The sequence below is a fragment of the Neodiprion lecontei genome, chromosome 3, assembly GCF_021901455.1.
Source record: "Neodiprion lecontei isolate iyNeoLeco1 chromosome 3, iyNeoLeco1.1, whole genome shotgun sequence".
Classification (NCBI taxonomy): domain Eukaryota; kingdom Metazoa; phylum Arthropoda; class Insecta; order Hymenoptera; family Diprionidae; genus Neodiprion; species Neodiprion lecontei.
In genome coordinates this window covers 22,353,824-22,369,056 of record NC_060262.1, presented here as the reverse complement: position 1 = coordinate 22,369,056, position 15,233 = coordinate 22,353,824, and the positions used below count along the sequence as shown (strand labels likewise).

The 15,233-nt window shown below is 38.5% G+C and overlaps 2 protein-coding genes across 4 annotated transcripts in view; both read right to left on the bottom strand.

Moving 5' to 3' along the window:
• The window catches only part of LOC107225615 (protein tincar), a 129,255-nt gene extending 114,517 nt beyond the window's left edge, over positions 1-14,738 (bottom strand). For all 3 annotated transcript variants that reach the window (XM_046735600.1, XM_046735601.1, XM_046735602.1), the window contains exon 1: positions 13,786-14,738. The gene's annotated coding sequence lies outside the window, so the exon portion shown is untranslated. The remainder of the gene's footprint in view (positions 1-13,785) is intronic.
• Positions 7,826-9,010, bottom strand: LOC124293680. Its single transcript, XM_046735606.1, has 2 exons — positions 8,367-9,010; positions 7,826-7,985 (listed from the first exon to the last, which is right to left on the bottom strand). The coding sequence occupies exons 1-2, from the start codon at positions 8,954-8,956 to the stop codon at positions 7,982-7,984; spliced, it is 594 nt and encodes a 197-aa protein (XP_046591562.1). The 5' UTR covers positions 8,957-9,010; the 3' UTR covers positions 7,826-7,981.
• Positions 14,739-15,233: the final 495 nt, after the last annotated feature.

The window sequence follows — 15,233 nt, the reverse complement described above, 5'->3', positions numbered from 1 at the left end:
AAATTTGTTGTGAGTAAAGTTACGCCTGGTAGAGTAATATTCGTTAATGCCTCAACCTTTCGGCTAACTTGTTTTCGAACAGAAGCAAAATGCAGGTTCGATTCTATACAAATTGGGCGACAACGACGATTCTATACAAATTATGAGACAATGCATCCAATTCCGTCGCGTCAGCTGAATAGCCAGTCATTGTAACATAATTCGTACGGAATCGAACCCGCATTTTGTTTCGGACCGAAAATAAGTTAGCCGAAAGGTTAAGCCATTAATGAACATTACCGTACATTATTTTTGTTCAATTCCACTTGAAACAAGACTCGAACGTTCGTACGAATTCTCAGATGCTTAAATCGAGGAATATCAACATGACAAATTTTCGAAGCACGGAAAATCATTTTTAGGTTATACACATATTGTGTTACAAGTGCGGAAACAGCCTACTTTTCGCACTCGCAACACGATTGAATATGACGTTTATACGTGATAATTGCGAGTCAATTTTTTCATGTTTTAAAAAAACGCCCCAATACTTCCCGCTTTGAAATGTGAATATGAATGTTTCCTGTAGCGTCTGCGATTGTTTTCGTTCAGGAATATTAGCCATGCGTAACCCTAATTTCTTTTCATCGATTATTGAAGTTCACGTCGCGTTTGGAAATTACGAGTACTTCGTTTTATTCTCCCAGTATATATAATCGATATTGCAGGTTTAAATCCTAACCAAATAAACCGTTTGTTTCAATCGTCAACGAATTGGATCTCCGATTTCTAAATTCCAAGTGCACACGTCATATTCGATTTCAGAAACCCGAAAACGTTGAAACGACGGATTTCGGAAGGATTAATCAAGTCGTGTGGTCTTTAATTCTGGCCCACTGTGACTACGATTAATTCTCGTTCCTTTTGTGTTATTTGCTCCGCCGAAATGCGGCCGCCCAACGTTTATTCCCCGACTACCGCAATATCAGCTCGACTGCATCATCCCGATCGAATGTTCTTTGTTTCTTTGTTCTTTACAAAGCTTTATGTCCGAAGACGAGCGCTGAGATCAGCTGCGCGAAAATGATTGAGGTACACGATCATCTCATCGTCAGCTGTTATTACTATAATTACGTGCCCAGCAACGAAATTCGATGGTAATGTCGCGGCTCTGATGCGAAAAGAATTATTCATACCTACAGCAATAATATTTGCCTCGACCGCGCGCTGATACGGAAATAGAGAACGAATTACGATCCGGTAATCATATTCAGGATTCCAGGCCACGTGTGAACTTCGTACCGTAGATTGAGAATGAATATGACACGGCGCATGTGATAAAGACTTTGCAAATCACAATAAAAATGCTTTGGAACGTTGCGACAAGTCGCGGAGGGACAAAAGGCTCTTTAGGAAACAGCTATAACGGGTTAAGACAAAAATCTAAAAAAATTTCGGATTGGTAGATTTCGTATGAAATGCCCCGTATCGTATAGAAAAAGGGAAACCGAAGAACCGAATGGACATAAGAAAACAATGCCCGGGCGAAACTGCTGCAAGGCGACATTTTTAAATAACAAATTGATTGTAGCGTGAAATTACGAAGTCGAAAAATCGGGTTTAAAAGGCTGCGTTGAACCCAGAACAAATGATTCGGATAGAATAGTACGTTTATTTCGAGATTTATTTCAATAGCTAAAAAAGGAATTCACCGAGAGATTGATCACGGAAGTTGTAATCTGATTTATGTACGTACATGCACCCCGTTGACTTGTGTAATCTTCGTTATCTCTTGCAATTCTTTGCAACGTCGCATAAAATTTTGCATTCGTAGTTTGCTCTTTGTAATTATTGTAATCCTAATAATTTCCCGTCAACTTTTGCAACCCCTTTGTATTCTTCATGATCTGTGAAATCACTTGCGAACAGCTACAATCCTTTTCAACCTGACGTCATTGATGATCATCGATAATTTGATGATCTTTGTAATCCGTTTAATGTTCACAATCACACGTAATATTAATAATCCTTTGCAATTTTTACAATCTCTCAATCATCCGCGTAAGCTCGTTGCAATGCTAGGAATCTTCTTGTAATCATTAATTGCTTTATTTGAAATCGTATTTTAAAGTTCGCAAGCTCTCTGTTATCCTTGTTATCTCGATAATCGACACTCGATATTTTTAACCGTCATCGGTGTACGCGATATCTAAATACAACCGAACTTGAAGATTGCCGAACGACAAAAAATTTAAATAAAATAGTAATATTCCTCCAAACCATTCGCCGAGGTAAATTCTGCAGGAGAATCTCTCAACGTCAACGATGCTACGTTCCGCATGCCGACTTGAGATTATCCCGTACAGTGCGAAGAGGTGTGCTGGAAGGGCATGCATGTATGTATAAATTTGCAACAGTGGCGCGGGGTGAGCAGAGAGAGGTGAAGGTGGGCGTGTTTGTGATTGGAAAGCCGATTGTATTCAGGAGGAGTCTCTGACCTTTCCTCAAACAATACGTAGCTGGTAGCCGATTATATTCCCTGGCGAAATAGCGTAAAGCGGATAAAATAAAGTGAAAGAATCGTTAACGACTCTGCCGAAGATGATAATTGAAAAACTTTCAAACCTCGGATCATTTTAAATAATTCTACGTTCAAAGTCATTATTTCGAACTGGAAGTCCGACGCATGTTTCAAGACAAGTCTAACGAATCAGTTTCAACGCTGGTCGACCATTAGGTTGTTTTTCAAAATGAAAATCAATACCAATGTATCGAAACCCTTATTTTGCCCCCTCTCTTGATTTTTGTAATGCGTTTTTCAACCCTTACTCGACACACTGGAGTGCAAACCCGTACGAGGTCCATTTAATTCTAAGGAAGTGTTTCAAGTATCGGTTAAATTTTTGCGATACCCATTCTTCTGGGTTTGAAATTCATGCAAATTGGTGTACGTTATCCACTAATACATTTTCATATCTCACGGCGGCCAAAACGTCAAAAATCTGACACTTATACATGACGGATCGTCTCCATGTATCTAACCTCAAATACTCTGACGATTCGGTTTGACTCCCAGGCTTACACCATTTATTATGCATGACTATTGGTCATTAAGAATATTCAGTAACGACGAATCATGAATAGTTGAGTCGAACCAAACTGTCGAAGTATTTGGGGTTAAATACATCGCAGCGATCTGACGTGTATAAATTCCAGATTATTGACGGTTGGCCGCCCTGAAAATTACATAGGTACCAATGAGTGACGATGCGATATAAATTTCAATGAACCTGGAAGAATTTTTGTAGCAAAGATTAAAAAAAATTGGTTTTCTTTTCAAAACATTGTCAATTGTTCGTTATAAATATCACCTCACCATTTACGCGTAACTGATGGTAAGAAAAATTATTAAAAAGTTTCACTAAGAAATCTTCCCGACAATTCTACATGGGCAACTTACACACAGTACCTTCTACAAGTCATTTTGAAGAAGATACGAGATTTATTTTCACCAACATGCATATAAATTATAGATCTTTTCAAGCGCGGCTGTACACTCGTATCTCTTTTACGTCAAACTGTTTCAAGCTTCGTTGAACAAGATACATGCTGTAATTAATCGCTCGACCAGCGATCCGCACTTGCTGCTTGTAGGTAATAATTTCTTCAGACCCTTCCTCGTCTTTTTTTAATCCGATCAATCCTAATGAGAACATAGTAACAAGAGTCGTCGGAATTGCGCAACGGGGAGAAAGATGTAAAAAAAAGGGAAAGAGAGAGAGAGAGAGAGAGAGAGTGCGAGTTCAGAGAAGCGGTTCGGTCTCGCCTCCATAAGCTCAGTTACAGAAGCATCATTATCGAGATAATTCAATACTATTGCAGCGATAGAAGTCAAGAAGTGTTGACGTCACCAGAGCTTGAATATATATATATATATCTCCGAGGCATCTCAAGTACTTTTTCCCCTATGGAATGCGGGTGAAAGATAAGGTTCAAAAAACAGTATCGTTTCTTACAACGCAACGTCTCGATTATTCGATGAAGTTTCGTCACACGATGATCATCGTCACGTGTCATTCGTTTTATACAAAGTACAAAAAATTTTTTTGTCCATTTTATTCACAAATGTACGAAAATTTTTTATGATTTTAAAATCTATTTCGCTACTAGGTACGTTGTTTGACAAATAGCAATACGAGCCAATCTTGCAATTTAGCGTGTCAGCATATTGAGATCGCAACGTTCAGGCTGCAGGTCGATAAAAAGGTAGTGGTAACAGAGAAAAAAAAAATTTCATCACGTTTAGAATGTTTCTACTGGATTACTACAATAATTGAACATTGTTTTCGTATAAATATTGCGATAATCATCGTCGAAATAGACTTGATCATACAATAAGTTTCCTAGAATGTGGCTGTAGACGATTTTCAATCCATTCTTTGCTTGTAAAAATAATAAAAAAAAAACGAATTCTAACTAAAAAAATATTGAAAAGAAAAAATGGCGTGTTTGTCAAAAGTGTCAAGTTTCGATGATTGTCAGCCATTTTCGTTGGGTCTTTTAAATTTTAATTTAAAATCCTTCTCCGTGTTCGTGTGTGTGTGTGTGTGTTACTGGTTAGTCACGCATGTGTTAATGCAGGGGTGAAGGGTGGGCGTGGGAAATGGCACAGGCAATTTATGAGCAATCGTAACGAGAGATTAAGCTGCTGTATTTACATTGGGAATGTCGTGCGGCGTTGCAAAAAAATGATTGCTGCACGATTGTTGTATTTTGCTCGTATATTTGAGGGAGAGCCTCGGGATGGGGGATATAATGTAAATTGCCATGACCTTATAACAGGGATTACACACGCTAACGTTGATTCGGAAAAACACCCCGTAGGGACTTTCTCTTTCAATTCGTTTACAAGGTGTGCATACGTGTATTGAGTGTGGTTGTGAAAAAGATTTTATCTCTTTTTATAATTGAACATAACGATCGCGAAAATTTTAACGCTATTACCCTGAACATTTTCGATTCAAATAAACTCCGGACTCCATTATTATTTCATCTTTCCGAGTTATTGTTACACGGTATTTATCGAAGTTTGAATGTTTAATCCATTTTATTTACATAAATTTTGGATGGTAAACAAACCTTCGCTTCTATACAGCCACGCGCGCATGACTCTTCCCAAAAAAATTGACGTTACATCAATTTGATAATTTTGAACTGGCGCGGTGATTTAGCATCTCAGCAAGTCGATCGAAAACATTTCGTGAAATGTTTGAAAATTATTAAACAAGCCTGAAAAGGAGGATAAGTCGTCAAAATTTTAACGTCCAATCTCCCAATTTATTCAACTTTCGCAGCTTGATCAACGTGTAGCAAGTTTTGGCTTTGAGTTACGTGAATTTGTTTAAAACTCGCACGTGCGACGTTCCGTCACAATTGTCGTACAAATATGCAGATGCACGTAAATTATTCCGAGATGAATTTACGTGAGCGGTTATCGCACCGTTTCATTCATTCGCTATACGGTGATTATTTCGGGCGTAACTAATCATTTCGAGAGTACAACAAATGCGATCCACGCATCCGACGATTGCCTCATTCCGGTAAAATTGTTCTATACTACAGGCTAGAAATTTACGCGAAAACTTTAAATACCGAATGCAGTAATCGGTTCCATAACAGGTATGTATTATTTGTTTGATATCTTTTTTGTAGTATTGAGTGTACATCAGTTTTACAATTTTGTCCACGTCACTCTTGTCGAAATTGAAGAATATAACAAATCATTTCTTCCCTGTGATTTCAATCGAACTAATCAAATTTACAATCTTTATTCTATCCGTAAAATATTTTTATACTCATAATTGTGACATATTTTTTTTCTTCTCTCAACATTTATGCGTGGAAAAAGATGTCCCGGGTAACGTTTCAACGCCTAACCCAAATCCCTGACCTTAGAAACACGAAATTTGGTAAGAAGAAATCACTAAGAAGAGATATTTCGAATTTCGACTCCTATAAAGGGGATTGAAAGTGAATGAAACGTGTTATATTTCTCGGTTTCTATGAGACGTCGTCTTAGTTTTTTCTTCTAACTTCAAATAGCTAAAAACTAATTTCTGCATTTTTCGAAATTTCACTTCCGATGTAATGAAAAAGGGTGAGACGTGCTTTTACGGATTGTTCAATACGTTTCAAGCCAGGGGCGAAGTCCCCTGGCATAGTATATAAAGGAATAACTCGTTGCAGGTTCTACTGCAAATTTACATTTTACCTTCAAGGCGTTCAATTAATTCCACCGAGGCATATTTACAACGATATTTGCATTTAGAACAGTATATTAATAACACTTACGTTAATTCTCTTGTAACCGCATATTCTACTTCAAAATAGAACGTTACACCCCCTTTCCGTACCAACAGCCATAATTGCAACGATGATATGCTTCCAACGAAAGATTCAACGGGTAACAATACACAACGAATTCATTTCCTGAAAATAAGGTAACGAAGATTTCGATGCAACGCGAACAAAAGTAAAAATAAACGCCAAAGAATATTTTCAACGAAATGACAGTGACGGACTAGCATCGGCGACGTTTAATTCAATATCAAAGCCATGCCTTCACGGATCATCCCCGTTCGTGTCTTTATCGACGCGTCCATCTCGATCAATATTGCCGGAAACGGCGACACGCCGACTTTCAAAGTGAGAAACGGGCATTTACCGTTTAGTTACATAGCCATGCAGCGTGAAAAATCCAATCTCGTACATCGTATCGAAAAGAGGGGATAAAAAAAGAAATAACCTTTATCGTACCGCAGTGTCTCAGATTCCAAGTCACGCGCCGGTTGAAATTGCTCATCGTGATATTATTCACGACCGCGTTCTAAGCATCGTCAAACAGATGTGTTCGAGAATGCTTCGACGGTTAATATTCCACCGAAAATTCAAGAGTATTCTTCATTTACGAGAAACGTTTGATTACGGAATCAGCTTCGTGTACCGTAGATATGACCGCGTAGCATGTGGAGATAACTTTTCTCGGTATCTCAACTACCGGTAAATAGAAGACTATTTGCTGTATTAGTCACGATATTGGAACCGGAGACAGTAGTTGTATTATTAGAAGCAACGAGGCGATGCGCGATGGCCGAATGTGTCATTTAATTAATGCACAAAGCGGTGCTGTTTCAACTTCTTTATTCCATTGGCTCGAGTGACCTTTGTCAGTGTGTAATTCATCGTCACGTCACCGATTTAGGTATCGTGGCGGTGTGTGATTCTTTTTGTATTACAGTATCCGGTAAGCTTCGAGGAAATCAATAAACAGCACATGTGTAGTAACGCCATACGCTTACTGCAGCGATCTTGCTTTGCTCTGTTAGAATTTTTCCACATCGGTTATGACTAAAGGTTATTATAGATTTAGTTCTCAGTTGTGCGGCGATGATCTTGTGACGACAGACTTGATTACTATTTTCTTCACAATCGTTACCGAAATGTTTTTTTTTTTTTGTTTGTTAACTGTTGCATAATAATTAATTTATACAGTTTGCAGTTACCGTGTATCTTTAAATGATATCGAACTGCATTTTAGGTGTAAGGACGATGAAAATGGTTTCAAATATCGTTGGAATAATCCTGCATAGACGATATCACGGAAAGTTTTTCGGTTTTTCGATCCGCGTCTCTCATTTTCTCACGGGCTAACGTCAATGGCGATAAATGCCATTGAAAAACTGAACAAGTGGTTAATATCGCTGAGGTTAAGGGGGGGGTAGGGTTTTGAAGGCAGAAAAAAACAGGTTTTTACAGATTTTTTTTTGGGCGTATGGTGAAAGTAAATTTATTTCTGATTATTGTACATTAAAGAGTAGTAATTGAACTATATTCTGTGAAATATTGGTTGAAAAATATTGAAAATTGACCGAATGGCAGCAATTCTTCGCAGGCGCCTCAGAAAAAATACATTTTGCGGTGCACGTCATACCTCAGCACTGGATCATCTGAAATGAAATAACCAAAGTTTTTCCTTTAATTTTTATGTCCCTCTAGGTATCTCTGTCGAGTTTTTCCATTTTTTTTTAATTTTTGAACTTTTTACAAGACTTGAAAGTGAAAATACCGATTTTTGGCCTAAATTCATGACTATTGTTGTTAATAATAAAAAAAATAAAATCAAAAACGAAAAAATCTCAACAGTGTTACCTCATAAATTATGTAAGGAAATACTGTAAAAAATTTGAGAACGATCGGTTGAATAGATTTTGAGATACAGAGGGCACCGACTCAAAAAACATCGATTTGAGAAAAACGCGTTTAAAGTTTTTCGTAGCGAAAAGACCCTGATAAAACTTAGTAAGCTATTTATTTTTTATTTTACTCACATAGAATCATCAATGCCGGGACCATAGAGTATAGAACTTTCGTCAAGAATGTCCAAAGCATCTTTTTGATCAAGTCTGCGGCGAATTCTATCATTTTTAGCGGTTTCAGCTGCTCGCTCATCTGCTCTGTTCATTCGAATATCGTCGGTTAGAAGCGCCCATCCATGACAACTTGGACCAGTACTGATTCGCATCTCTTCTAGGAAGGTTAAATAAGCTTCACAGCCTTCATTGAAAACACAAGCAGCCACTGAAGATGCAAATTCGACGATAATTGCTGAACCACTCTCAACTTTCGGCGCAATCTTCCAAATAAGCTGGTTCAAACTCTCATTATTATTCTGTGTGAATCCGCCAATACATCGCTCTAGGAGAGCATCTTTGCTTAAATCTTCATAAATTGGCTTGATTCCTTGTAAAACATCAGTTGGTAGAGCAGAATATGAGTGTTTGAAATTATTCAGCTTGTTTGAAGCTGCAGCTTTCTGCCATTCACACCATGAGCCTTCTCCGCTAGGGCAGTTTTCGTGTTGTGGTTTTGCATCGGTTGAGGCATAATGATAGTAAGTAGCCCAAATGGCTTTTTTCATTTCTTCTACATAATTAGAATTGAAACGAATTGCACGACCATAGTACTGGGTGAGCTTATCAATCATTTTTGCAGTCAGTTTCCCTTTACCTGAGAGAGTTTTTTTGTTGATTTTTTTTCCAGTTTTGGTTTCACTATCAGTCACAGTTTTTTTGACTAAATTACGCAAACGAGTTCCCATCCTTTTTTGGACGTGTCCAACACATTCTTTTTTATTGATTAGAAAATTTTCACCATAAGGTTTAGCATTGATAACACCACTATATGTTTTCGAGTCACCATCTCCAATATAGTTGCGAATCTTCACGTTATTCTCTTGCGATCTTTTGAACATTGTGACAATTGCGTCGACTTCCATGTTACCGGATGCTCCTTTGTGATTTGCAGAACATTGATCTTCATTTATATGGTTCTCTTGCCATTCTTCGAACTCTGCAGAATCAAGCTTATTCTCCCAAGTAACGCACATGTGACAGTATGAACTTTTTACGAGAACATCGACGACTTTTCCGGTGTAATATCCAATCAAGGAAGCCACGCCATACAAAGAAGAAAATCCACGCTTTTTCCAACTTCCATCGCCTGATACGGTTAATTCTGATGAAGATTCAATATTTTTTTCTCTACACATAGCTGCTTTTTCTTCCTCAATCGCAGAAACAAAAAATCTTTTTGCGGCATTCGTCACACTGGAGGACATTTTCTTCAAGTAATTGTTGTATACCGATTTTGATACGAAATTACTGGATAAATCCATCAGTCCGCAGAATTTGTCACAACCAGCTAATCCCAAGCCTAAAACTCGCATCACGAAAGCAAATCGGTAGTTCACTTCATACATATGATTATCTACTCGTTCACTGGACGGAACGTAACGAGGTTCTTTGCATTTTTCACATTTTATTTTTATCTTGAAACCAAGACCTATTTTGCCACAACACTGAAATGATACTGTACTATCACAAACTGCACACTTCACTAACGTAGAAATTGTTGAAAAAACTAACAGAAAATCAATGATTCTGAAATGCTTATTTGTATCTTCAGCAACTTTTTGGCTAAAACTTAGTCTGATTTTTTTCGTTGACGTACTCCTTGCCTCAATATCGTCATCGTTTCTTCGTTTATGCGGAGGAACTATTTTTTTAGCTTGATACAACTTTTTACCAGTCTCCTTTCTACACTCTCTGGAAACTTTTCTCGGCATTTTGCGAACAACAAAAATATCACAATGAAATAGAGTAAGAAAATACAACACGACTGTTACACTCTGCGTCTGTTTCGAAAATGAAGCAACACCAGGTACCGTTACAATGACTCTGTCTAAGACCTTTCTGTAAACTGCTTAGAGACAATAACAAAAGAGATTGAAAAACAGCGGCCCTCCCGCTGAGCGGTTACAGCTCAGGTAGTCGTTCGAGACACGCCTACTTCCAAAGCTATATCTTTGTGAGTTTTGCTCCGATTGACTTCCAATTAACAGACAACATTCTTGAGTTACTATACTTTCATAATATGCAATAAAAAAAAATCACTTTTTTTGAACCCTCAAAACCCTACCCCCCCCTTAACGAGGTCAGCCAAACGACTTTCCCCCGGGATGCGTTTCGAACCCATGAAACATGAATAAATGAAATTTTTTATTCTCCAACTTGTTAACTTCTAAAGTTGAATTTTATTTTTTAAACTTCTTGTTATAACAATCACCCTGAAAATTAAGAATTCAGTTCTCACTACAACTCGACATTTCAAAGTCTAGAGAATCATCTCCGACCATTGTGCCACGCGCTGCAAGCACACGGAGGTGATTCCAACTCGACTTTTCATTTTCAGGGTGATTATAATAACTTCATGTTTCTTTTTTGTTCCTCGAACGCTGTCCCCAAGTGTCAGGAAAAAATTGAATACGATACGAGCGGCAAAAAATTGAATTTCTTCCTCAATCTAAACGGTTAATTATTCGTTACGCAACACGAGAGCGACAGTTTTGTTAAATGTATTTCGGTTAACTTTACGAACAATTCGGTATCAAATGTTTGTAGAATAATTCAAACGGCGTAAGGCTTTTTTCCCCGGATTTGTGAATCTTTTCTTTTAAATACTGTTCACAGACGCACAAAAATGGTTCCTGACCTCAAGTTCAAAAACATGTGACGATTTCCAAATATGAAGTTTAGATTTTCATCCTCTTCTTTTCTTCACATCGTCACTTTCAGCATAATACGTAGTCTACGTTATAAACATGCGTCGTCAACTCGTTTCATCTTCGCGATTATCATTAAAGTATCTTTCAAATACCACGCATGAAAATCAAGTTTCGATTCATCAACGCCGATACGTGTTCCAGTCGCCAACGATATCGAATTGAAACAGTACGTTTATGAGGGTTGAATGAAATCCAGTTAGCCATTCGACAGCACGAAATGGTGTGATCGTAACTAATTTTTTAACAAAGCTATTCATTCCTGATCGAAAGGCTTTTCCATCAAGCTTGATCGATCCAAGCTTCGGGTAGGTATGCACATAAGATACCTGTGACACCCCCATAGCGTAATAGTAGTTCTCTATATTCAGTAATGAAAGGTTTAAAAGCTTATGATTGATTTTGTTGATAATTTACGAACTGCAGTCGAATGATAAGAACGACAAGTCGTCAAGAATGCATGTGCGACGGTTAAGGCAATCGTGTAGAACGCTTGTTTCTCGCCCTTGAAGGATTAGACCCGGGGTTTGTGAGGCGTTTAGTTTTGAACACTTGAGAATAGTGGCTCCGTGGCCCGGTAATAAAATCCAAGAATTGATTTACTTCGTTATCGTTTGTGCACGTGTGTGTGTACGTTTGGAGGCACAACCAGTCCCTGAACGTGTTTAAGTGTCTATAAAAGGTTCGTATCTCGGAAGCTTGGCTAGTCCACGGTCAGTTGGATATCCTTAAATTATATGATATAACACGTAAGCACCTTTATCCGTAATATATAAATTGTGCAGCCGCATGGTTGGGCTAACCCTTAGCGTAAAGATAAACTGTTATTTACGGGCGGATCTTATCAGTTTCAGATCGTCTAAATCCATTAGGTACGTATGCCATACGATGCATAACAACGACTATGCTATAAATCATCCATGCTCACTGTGCATTCGGAATAGTATTGTCGGTATACTAATTTATTTCGGAAGTTATGTACTTCAGAAGCTGAAGTTGTACATTAAAAAACTTTTACGAACCATCGGGTATTTCGATAAAAAAATTATGGATGTAGTAAATCCGTGAATTTTGAACACTGTGCCATATAAATATGTAATCGATAATTCATTCGTAAACCAGTGACGAATAATTAAAATTCTAAAAGGTCAAATTTATCGCGTTGTCTTCAGATTGCAAAGGTCTTTCACACCACACGTGTCTACCTTTCGACCCCAAAAACTGATGATTAGTTTTGAACGTTGGACATTGTTATTTTCAAATCTAAAATAATATTTATTGTTCAGACATTTTTTTGACAACGATGTTGTACAAGTGAAACCACTTTTGATCTCGGAGCAACTTGTGTACGAATGAGAAATGCCACAGTGTGAATCAAAAGTTACGAAAAGAGAAAAAACTGTTCAACAAATCTTTAGCAATTATGTTTGCACACGTGATGGGGAACGCGAATAAGACAGCATCTCTTCTGTGCAATGGAAATGAATAGAAAAAAATTCGAACAACACAAGTCAAGATGTCAACAACGTAAAAAGATGTTTTGTAAATAGCTCGCTTGAAATGATCGAACTCCAATGTTTCAGGCTCATTTTGTACGCCAAAGAGATCTCTAGAGGTTACATGAAATTTTCTTTCGTCAACTGTTATCTCTAGAGTGGATGAAAATAGATTTACGCAAGTATGAACAACAGATGTTCGTAAAAAATTACACTCGATGTTGTTTCATTCGATTTCACTATCATTGTCGCAAATAACATTGCTGGAAAATTATTCTAACTCTTGAATCAAAAAGGTACATGGATCCTATTCATCCTCAAGTTCGTTTTTTCACTCAGGTCTCTTTTAGGCATTTCTATAGGGGAACGTGGGGCACGACGGACCCCAAATGAATGTTGATAAAAAAAATTAATTTTTTTAAATATTGTGGTAATATTAGAGGTTTACTTAATATGATCTAATTTTTTAGCACTGAGAGAAATTTTTAGTTCCTGTTACCGCTCAGTCCTTGACTATTTTCATTTTTTACTACAATCGAAAAACATAGTTCTAGGTATAAATGCAACGATAAATTAACGTTAAAGCCTTGTTTAACTAAAAAAGTAGAGTAAATCTCAGATACTGATTTTGCGTTGCAATTACCAAAGAAAGAATCGACGATAGCGCAAAATGGTTACGCGTACCTCGTTTTTCGTAATTCCAACCATATTCAAACAGTTTTTAACACGATGCCTGTTTTACCGAATTTTTCTAACTACTGTAACAAATGAAATTTTTCTCAGTGAGGATGAGTTTTTTTTTCAATCATTTTTTATATGGGGTCCGTCGTACCCCACGTTCCCCCATATTCATAAACTTTCGATTTAATTAAAAAAAAAGTTATACATCTTACACAGTGACCTTAGACTCATATGTTTAGGAGAAGAAACCTAAAATTTTAACATTTAAAAATGACTCATTCGCAGTGCCGCAGAAACGTGAGAAAGTTATAAGAGCATACGTAGGAAATTTGAATTTCGAACGTAACCATTTTTCTTCATCGTTCGTTCCATAACTGTCTCAAAAATTGAATACGTCTGGTTTGATTTCATGGAAGATATACGTGAAGGGATTAAGTATAGAGGGCTTACCGTATATCCGTCGGTTGAAAACGTTTCCGCGATCCCTTTTCTCAGGTCGAGCAGATTGCTGACGAAAAGAAGACAGCCACCCGAACCGATCAAACAATTGACGAAGAAGTTCCACCGTACAATTGCTACGTTCACGCGGTTGAATGATACGCGTGAAGTACCTTCAGGTAAAATCGGGTCCGATTGTGACGAAGAACGTTGTTCGATACTTGAAAATCACCGCGATCACCGATTGAAACGAATATTGTTGAAACCAATGAATTTAATTACGATTGAACAGCGACTTGCACGCACACGCGAACACACCTTGCGCAGGTCCTACACACGTGTTTATTACGTACACTCGAAGAATGGTTTGCTTCGCATTATTCAAAACAGACTTTGAGAGGTCATCGATTCGCAGAATCAACACAACACAACTCAGCTAACACCGCACGAAATTATTGCGTTCCTCGCTCTTACCTCCCTCGATTTACACGAGATTATCACTGACAATCAGAGGATGAGACGACACCGCACTTGACTGAAATTTAAGTTTAATTACCCAACGCCTCGTCCACAGTCATCGCCACTTTCCGTAACAACAAAACCGACGATCACTAGTATTTATTTTCCCTACCACCATTCTCACGCACACGTTAGCAGACAAGCGTTGAATCGTAGACAAATTGCGAGTTACCCCGTGTCTTTGTACACCATCACATATAGGATAAACGCACCGTCGAACGTTTTTTCAAAAACTCACCACCGAGAAGGATTAAATTTTACAAACCGCCAACGTCTCCCCAAATCGCACCTTTACCACCGAGACAATTTCCCGATTTTTCATCGCCACCGTTGCGTTCCTTCGCCTACTCGTCCGACATAACTATGCGTTTGCTCCACCAATGCCGGATGCAGGAAGCTTTCGCGCGACAATAAGCGACACCGCGATGTTCTCCGTGCGGCGTCCACGCTCGCTCTGAACGAGGAACTGGAACGCCGGCCATCGACGCGCAGTCGCTGATGTGAACGCACATCGCGCCAAGGATCTTACCAATGCCCGCGCATTGCGCACACAGCCAACCGTCCCAGTGGTTCTCGTTCAAGGTTCGAACCACCCCCGGATATCCACCCCGCACCTTCGACCGAGCCGGTTCTCACTTCCTGGTGAGAGGAAGAACACACGCAAGGGAGGAATATGAATAAGGGAAGAAACAGGCGAGAATCGGCTGGCCGCGATGCGTTTATGGGATTTTCGTGACGACTCGATTGTCTACGGTAGTATTCGTTCGTGCCTTGACCTTTGGACAACTTGTTTTCGGTCCGAAACAAAATGCTAGTTCGATTCTACACGAATTGTGCAACAATGACCGGCGATGTGGCTAACGTGAGAAAATGGGATGCATTGTCATATAATTCGTGTAGAATCGAAATAGCATTTTGTTTCGGACCGTAAGCGAGTTAGC

Bases quoted from the DNA above. Each gene is read 5' to 3' on its own strand.
- LOC124293680 (XM_046735606.1), bottom strand. From the start codon at position 8,956: ATGAAAAAAGCCATTTGGGCTACTTACTATCATTATGCCTCAACCGAT.